We start from the raw sequence: 8,956 nt of genomic DNA, 5'->3' as shown, positions 1-8,956 counted from the left end.
TAAAAGAATTGGTCTATTAGCAATATTGTAATACTTAAACCAAAAATACTTTGGTTTATGAGTTTCTGCAACCGTTTTAATATTTTTTGTCATTTGTGTTTATTCTTAAAAGGTCTTAAATTTAATTTCACTTGGCATTACAAAGTCTTAAAAGGTCTTAAATTTAACTTGCCTTAATTGTAGGAACCCTGATCTATGCTTCCTGTGGGTGCAGCTCCAGTACACATTTCATCTCACCTGCTCACAGTTCCCAAAGCAAATTACAAAAACAACCCATAACACATCAGCTGAATATCTTAAACACGTATATTTCTAACATTAATATGTCTGATCATAAAAACCTTAAATTAAATACGTATTAAACTACAAGTAGTGTTTTAAACAAACAGCTAATGTATGAATAACTGAAAATAATGGCCTCTGCCCAGCATGAGGGACTGTTAACCTACCCTGCTGCAAATCCAAAGCAAACTAAACAATAACTGTGTTTAAAGCTACATTCATAAGATGGCTGTGGTGCAGTGGTAGAGCAGCCAACTTGGGACCAGAAAGTCACAGGTTTGACTCCCAGCCATGCCCACATGTCGCGGTGTCCTTGAGCAAGACACCTCGGGTGAAGACGAGACAGGATGTAGTATAACTCATTGATCAGATAGGTCCTAACACTTTAGCTAACGTTAGCATAACTGGTAGCTCTGATTCCAAGAAACACTTTTCTGATGGACAAGTTAGCTTGAAGTGATCAGTCTGAAAATAAGATCTGTGAAGCATCATCTTGACGGACGAGCTACTTTTCTGAAACTGCCGCTGTGCTCATATGGAATGACAGAGTCTGCATTTTACTTTCTTTTGTTGATTTTCAGTAAAATGTAGCCAACGTTTGAAAGTTTAAATCTTGTTTGTTTAAGCCTCTTTGACATGATTTCTATTCCACCATTATTATCGCTCTTTGATGTGTCTGCTGCGGTGTCTTCTGTGCTTTACACACTGGCACCTCTTCTTCAGTAGTAAACATTGCAACCACAGACAATGGAAGCGATTCTGCCCCCAGCACTTTGTGTATTTCATTGCAGATAAATAAACATTCACATTATAAAACAAGTGTTAGATAATAAAATTTTGTGTCAACTATTTTCTATAATCGACATAGTTGATTATTTTGAATAATCGGTGCAACGTTAACATTCTGTACTAGCTGTACAGCACTGACAGAGATATGTTGTTGCTCATAGWCAAAGCTGCTGCAGACAGCAGGAATATTAGTGTGCTAAAGCTGCAAAACTTAAAATGGTATGTGGGTTAAATTGTCATGGTTTGCTTTAAGCAGATGGTTGAAGTCAGTTCTAATGTATTTAATTCAATGCTTATGTAATGTAAGCTATAGTCATTTAAGTTTTAAGATTATAAATGTATGAATATTCATTTATAATCACATTGCAGCTTTCTGAGTTGTAATCGGACCGAATTGTGATGTGCTTCAAGTTTCTCAACTCTTACCATAATGCTGGATTTTGCTGTTCTGCTGCAGCACAACAGTTTTTTTGTAGCCACTCTCTATCAGCTTTGAATACATAGCAAGAGTTGCCCTATTATAAATGGATAAAATTAAACATTACTTATAACATTAAGACTTCATTGAGGCACTGAAACATGGTGAAAGTGTGTTTTGTTTATCGTGTCAGGTCTGCTCAGTCACTGGCTTGGTTTTGGTTTAACACATATTGTGCTTCATCACACAACATCCTCCTGTTGACAGTGTTTTTGTTTTTGGAAAATATTGTTTTTTATTTGGTTTTCTTGTGAGCCCTACTAAAAAAAATCTGCTCGCTCAAGAGCGAGCAAAGATTTTTTTTTACAATGCAAAATCTTGCACATTTAACCATTTAAACAGTTAAAGTTCAGTAAAAACAAAAAGTTGTCTCTTCTTAAGAAGTAAAAACATCAGATTGTATTTATTTATTTATTTATTTATTGTGGTCGTTTGATTTCAGCCCTGGTGGTTTCAACTGCAGCAGCTGGCTTTGCGATTGCTCCGGTGGCCTTTGATCCCATCATCTTTGTTGTGTCTTCTCTGGGAACAGGCCTCGCATCCTGTGCTGCCAATTCAATTAACCAGGTTTGTTACCTGCACATTGTGGCCAAACAAAACTCTGTGTGTGTCTGACTGAATGGATGTGTGTGTGTGTGTTTTATTTGCCGCAGAGTGAGATTACAAACATTCAGTTTGATGGGAGTTTAATCATCAAATCCTATTTGCACTTTCCAAAACAAAAGTTCAAAAACGGCAACAATAAAACAGAAAAATAATAATTTGTTATCTTTTTTTAAAATGAATGTTTACACTTGTTTGTCCTCAATTATTTTAGCAACAATATTCTTTTGGAAAAAAGAGACTGTTGACCTTCTAATGTRTGTGTTTTAAATGGCTATAACTTGGTCAGTTTTACAGATATTGCCATAAAGTTTGGCAAAGTAGTAGCTGAGGCCCATACCAAAACATAATGTGAACACCAACAGATCTTTGTTCAAGCTCTTTGTTTAAGATATTGCTTTTAACAATTCAAAGTTCTGTCTTGTCTGTCTGTTAGCAAAATGTCTCATGAACCACRGTACGTCTTTTATTGCCACCTTCAGTAAATAATTATTAGCTGTCTCTCTACAGCTGASTAACTTTTGGKGTCAACCAAGTTCAYGATGTCTGCCAACACAAAAATGGCTGTAACGTGTTTGATTTAGCAGATATTGAGCTAAGGTTGCATGTGTTAGTAGCTGAGAGTCGATCACAATCCTCTAAGTAGGACATCTTACTGCGTAAAAGAGAACTATTTTTTGAGGATTTACTGAAATGGAAAATAACTTATTTTTTAACATAAAATGACCTGAAAGGCAGTGGGTGATATGCATTCTTTCAAAAAAAAAAAAGGCTAGGGGTTTGATTAGGAATAAATTTTTTGTTGAACTCGTTCACAAGCTTCTCTAGTTTTGATCAATCCTAACAATGCACTGAGTTGACTGATGTTATCATTTGGCTCCTGAAGGCTTGTTTTGTGCTGTTATAAACAAAAGTATGCTTTTGTACTTAGACACTTAGAATGCCTTGAATAAGTAGAGGCTGTCTCTTCTGTCTCATGTTCTCACTCGAGAATTTACTCTGTGATTTAGGAATTTTAGTATAATGGATGACCTCGTTCTTAGCCCTTGATTGAACTGTGCTTAGTGATGTCTATGGTCTGTAATTTGGCAAAGACCTTGATTACACTGTAGTTTCATGCCCTCGAGGCAACCCCCACCCCACCCACCTCCTCTTCTGGAGCCGTCAACAGCAAAGTTCCAGTTTCTGTTTTTGTTAAAGTAAAGAAAAGTCTCAWTTCTGGAAATGAATGTTTACACATTTTTGTGACCAGGCCCGAATAATATCAGCCATCCATCCATGAAGTTAGAAATGTCTCATTTCTGCAATGGTCTGAAACCGAGTTGGCTCCTCTGCTCCCTTCACACGTAGCAGGTGTGTAAATATCCTTCAGGTATTTGAAAAATGTTCATTCTCTGTGCTGAAGAGTTAAATCCAGACGTTCAGAGGGCTGAGGGGCTCAAGAGACGGCAGCTACTGTTCCTAACAGGACCCACTTGCACATCAGACACATTAGGCGAAGATATTGAACAAAATAAAGACTGAGGTTTGGCCACCATAAGGCTTCATATTTCTTAATACTGAAGTATTCACCGCCCGCCCCACTGCTCAGCCTTTTCCAAAACTACAGTAAAAGTAGGCACCAACGTAGTCTGAAACTGTTAAAGCAAAAAAGATATTTAGGCACCAAAACCTCCAGAAAATACATTCATTTAAAAGGAAAATACTGTTTTTGAAAAAAGATCTGGTGAAATCAAAGGTTTGAACCAATAATCCATTTTCACTCACAAGTTTTTATAAAACTTGTAATAATCTAGATGATCATCAGAACAATAAAAAGATTTATAATACTCCTGTTCAAAGAACTATCTGAGCAACAATAAGTTAAAGTTTATTTCCCTTAAACTGATCTAAAAGTTTGTAGAGTATTTGTACAAACATACAGTAAAGAGTAAAGAAATCCTTTTGCAGCATTTCTTCCTTTCTCTAATGATGTGTGTCTTGGTCTAAATGTCCTTCGCTATTGATGTGTTTGGTGCCGAGGAGTCCTTTTATGTGACGAGCTGCTCGTTCACTGTGAACACAATGTCGTCAGAGTCGTAATTGGAATTATCTGAGGATGGGATCTTTGTTTCAGTCATAATAGCCACCTGTCCTGATGTGAACCCGACTTTGAAMAAGGCTTTTAAATGCAGTCAGGCGAAACGAACCAGCAGAGCATCAATAGAAAAGAAAACTTGTCTGGAGCTGGTTGTGGTTTTCTCTCTTGTCTTCAAACATAACTATCTTGACATGTAATCTTTAACTTTAGTTATAATGATTTTGTTGGATGGATGTGAGGTTTTTCTTTGTCTAAATACAAACCCAGAATCTTCATGTGTTTCAGATGTGGTGCATATTTCTTTTGCTCATCTGTTACGACTAAAAAAAAACTATACAAAAGTTTGTTTTTTGTAAATGTTTAAAAAAATCTAAGCTAATACCTAGGACTGGGAGATATAACGATATATATTGAGACACTTAATCAGTATCATACATTATACGTTCAATAAAATGTTGATAATTACAGAAGCTTATGTAAGTTTACAAAATTTATGTAGGGAAATAAAAATAAAGCTACTGAAGCTGTAAAATCGCGACACGGGGGCTAAAGCCCAGCTAAGCAAGGTTGTCGGTATCAACAACTCCCTCACTTTTTGCTAAGCTAGCAACAACCTGTTGAGTAACATGTTTCACCACCGTGCTGCTTTAAAAATAAAAAAGAGCAATGGAGTGAAAGGAGAAAATGAGCGCAACAGCTCGAGAGGAAATTGTGCATAAAAGAGGAAAGGTCACGTCACCAGTTTGGCAGGTTTGGTCATCCTTTTTTCTCCTGGTCCTTATTTCAAATGGGTAAAACAAAACCCTAATCAATAATTATCAAGATCGACGTACAATGTGATACATTTTCCAGCCATATTGCCCAGACCTACTACTACCTCGCGGGGCTATGACTGTTGGCAACTCAAAACTACGTAAAAATTGAAAGAAAAAAAAGTATATATTTTTAATGTTTTCTTATCAAATTCTGAGTATTTGGGACCGAGGTACCAACAAATTGTGTGAACACATTTTAAGCAGACCGTTTTAAAAATATCACAGCCTATTTTCTTTAGCACGGCATGCACAACTGCATTCTTGGCCATGCGCATTATTTCACTGTCCGCGTCGTTATCACCTCAACTCGCTTTGTACCCTCTTTGGCAAAAGGTTTTGGCAAAAAGTTGTGGTTACTTTGGCAGCGACCCCAAATGTTTGTGGTGTAATCTGCTGGAGTACATCTTAAAAAATTAAGATATACTCATTTYGACGATTTTTAAACAATTTTTTTTATATACTGCGGGTAAAATTAGTTTGAACACATCACCATTTTTCTCAGTAAATATATTACTAGAGGTGCTAATGACATGAAATTTTCACCAGATGTTGGTAACAACCCAAGTGATCCATACATACAAAGAAATCAAACCATAAATGTCCAGAAATTAAGTTATTTGTAATAATGTGGAATGGCACAGGGAAAAAGTATTGAACACATGAAGAAAGGGAGGTGTAAAAAGGCATGGAAAGCCAAGACACCAGCTGAACTCTCTCAGTAATTAGAAAGCAAGCCTGCCCCTTGTCAGTGCAAATTAATATCAGATGGTTCAGTCCCAAATGATGGCCAGGTATCACACAAGAACCATCTGATGATGGGTAAAAGTAAAGAGCTCTCTCAAGACCTTCACAGCCTTATTGTTGCAAAGCATAATGATGGCATCGGTTACAGAAGAATGTCTAAACTTCTGAAGGTTCCAGTGAGCACTGTTGGGGCCATAATTCAGAAGTGGAAAGAACATTATTTCACCATAAACCGACCACGACCAGGTGCTCCTCACAAGATTTCTGACAGAGGAGTGAAAAGAATGATCAGAAGAGTTGTCCAAGAGCCAAGGACCACTTGTGGAGAGCTTCAGAAAGACCTGGAATTAGCAGGTATGATTGTTTCAAAGAAAACAATAAGTAATGCACTGAACCACCATGGCCTGTATGCACGCTCACCACGCAAGACTCCACTGCTGAAGAAACAGCATGTTGAAGCTCCTTTAAAGTTTGCTGCACAACATTTAAACAAGCCTGTGTAATACTGGGAGAATATAGTCTGGTCAGATGAGACCAACATGGAACTGTTTGGATGCCAGAATACACATCATGTTTGGAGGTCAAATGGCACTGCACATCAGCCCAAAAACACCATACCAYCAGTGAAGTTTGGAGGTGGGAACATCATGGTGTGGGGCTGTTTTTCAGCATATGGTACTGGCAAACTTCAAATAATTGAAGGAAGGATGAGTGGAAAAATGTACAGAGACATTCTTGATAAAAATCTGCTTCCATCTACCAGGATGATAAAGATGAAACGTGGCTGGACATTTCAGCAAGACAATGAGCCCAAACACAAAGCCAAGGAAACTCTCAGTTGGTTTCAGAGAAAGAAACTAAAGCTGCTGGAATGGCCCAGCCAATCACCTGACCTGAATCCAACAGAAAATCTATGGAAAGAACTAAAGATCAGAGTTCATAGAAGAGGTCCACGAAACCTTCAAGATTTGAAGACTGTGTGGAAGAATGGGCCAAAATCACACCTGAGCAATGCATGCCACTAGTTTCTCCATACAGGAGGCGTCTTGAAGCTGTCATTGACAACAAAGGCTTTTGTACAAAGTATTAGATAAATTTCAGTAAGTGTGTTCAATACTTTTTCCCTGTGCCATTCCACATTATTACAAATAACTTCATTTCTGGACATTTATGGTTTGATTTCTTTGTATGTATGGATCACTTGGGTTGTTACCGACATCTGGTGAAAATTTCATGTCATTAGCACCTCTAGTAATATATTTACTGAGAAAAATGGTGATGTTTTCAATACTTATTTTACCCGCTGTATATCTGTACGGTTTTTAGACCCGGACATTAGCTGGGCATGTTTTCAGTCAGAGGAGAGCTCAGCTAGTGTCAGCCCAGTGAGATACTCCATTTATACCCTATAAACTGCTTCTAAAGTGTAAAATGGTTTGAAAGGAGGACTTTTGACATTAGATTATTGTTAGGAATTTTGGGAACGGAACCTTTTTGAAGCATGAATACCTCTGTCAAACAAAGAGCAGTCCTCACATGTGCACAAATAGTATCTACACTTTGATTATCTGTTTTAAAAGGGAAAAAAAAATTCTACCTTCAGATCTGCTGCCAGGCCTTTATTTTCTTTATATTTCCCCTTTTTATTTGAAGAAACTGGCGCTGCAGTGATTGTGGTCASGTGCGATCAAAGCCAGATTCTTTTAATTTTGGAGAAGTCAAACAAAAACCTGACAAATCAGAGCGGAGATCAAGTGGAGATCACTTCCTTTGGATTTCAGTGCCCCACCCTAATCTCTTAATGTTTGGCATCTGAAGAGGCTGATCAGTGTGTGAGTTTGTGACCACACAGTTGTCAGATTTCTTTCAGGAAAAAAAGGGAGGGGGGTGTTTTTAAGAAAAAGACAAATTCTTTAGCTTTAACTGAGRGGTACAAAGCCAAGGCTATTATTTGTCCCTTTGGGAAGTGGCCAGAGGGCAAAAGGAAATGTTGTGGTTACTTTTTGAAATGTGAATTTATTTAGGAAACCAACCTGATGGGACCAAGAGTAACGTAGTAATGATATGGTAAGCCTTTTAGGCCTCAGTTAAAATATATGATTTATTGATAGAAAGGACAGTCTGGTTTAACAACAGCACTCTGAGCTCAGTAAAAGTCCCCTAAAAACTGCCCCTAAAAACCTCTCGTGTCGAAAACTATGACAYGTTTCTCTCCAGAGTTCTTTTAGGTTTCAGGGTAATGATGCCCAGAAAGCYTTGGCTGATCCAGTCTTTGTGGGGGCTCCCCAGACCTCAGAAAATGCTCAGCCTACGGGTGTCCCAGCCGTCATCACTTTCTAGTCTGACCACTACTTCAGCTAATTGGATAATTGGGTCAGTTGAAAGTTGAAGGCTAGAGCCTGAAAGACCCCCAGGGAGGTTCTCCTAACAGTGGAAATGGACCCGATCGGGTTTTTGACCGTCAAACAGAGTCCCGCTCCACTGTTTTGACAGCACATGTTGTGTAAGTCATACAATATTAAATGACGGTTCAAGCTTCTTTTGTTTAGCGTCTGACTTGTGGCATTTCTGCTTTTGTGATGAAGGCAGTGAGTTTTTCCTTTTGTGTCTTTGTCTCCTTTGTGGTGAGCTGTCTGAGGATGGCARGCAAAAAGCGAGCCCCCACAAGCCCCCAGCCCATCCATTCCTTACCACTTCAAGCTGCGCCCTTCTGTCTTGTCCTGTGCAGACATGCATAATTTACCCTCTTGCACACGTTCTTCTCCGCYCATCTTGGTCAGCTCCTTGGAGTAAATGGGTAAAAAAAACAACAACATGGGCTTAGAGGTTACTGTTCCGTGTTACTACCATACAGTGATGATGTTTGGTTTGCCTTTGGAAGAAACATAAAGCTTTATAACCTATCAAAACCTAATTTATCACATCATCATGTTTACAGGGTCATTGTGTTATTATAAACTGGAAAATAGCCTCAGAAGCAGCAGAGTCACAACTTTTCTATCAAACTTAAGCCAAAAAAAAATTTTGTACTTCTAATTAAAAGGCACAGTGTGTAGGATTTGTTGTTTTCAGCGACATCTAGTGGTTAAGTGGTTGAATCATCCTCCCTGGTCCTCCTCCCCCCATCCCCACCCCCCGCTTCCAAACGCAAAGGAGTTGCTACGG

General features: G+C 38.4%; 2 protein-coding genes across 2 annotated transcripts in view; both read left to right on the top strand.

Annotated features, from left to right (window-relative positions):
* The window catches only part of LOC106535259 (protoheme IX farnesyltransferase, mitochondrial), a gene marked incomplete at its 3' end in the record, with an annotated part of 5,146 nt that extends 3,030 nt beyond the window's left edge, over window positions 1–2,116 (top strand). Inside the window, 1 exon segment of the mRNA XM_014032224.1 lies at window positions 1,992–2,116. Coding sequence (XP_013887678.1) covers window positions 1,992–2,116 — 125 coding nt within the window.
* LOC106535267 (heparan sulfate glucosamine 3-O-sulfotransferase 3B1) overlaps window positions 1–8,956 on the top strand; it is a gene marked incomplete at its 5' end in the record, with an annotated part of 109,381 nt that overhangs the window by 51,165 nt on the left and 49,260 nt on the right.

This window comes from Austrofundulus limnaeus, unplaced genomic scaffold (assembly GCF_001266775.1).
Source record: "Austrofundulus limnaeus strain Quisiro unplaced genomic scaffold, Austrofundulus_limnaeus-1.0 Scaffold7, whole genome shotgun sequence".
Lineage (NCBI taxonomy): Eukaryota > Metazoa > Chordata > Actinopteri > Cyprinodontiformes > Rivulidae > Austrofundulus > Austrofundulus limnaeus.
The sequence above is the reverse complement of the archived record's forward strand: the minus strand, read 5'-3'. Positions and strand labels throughout refer to the sequence as shown.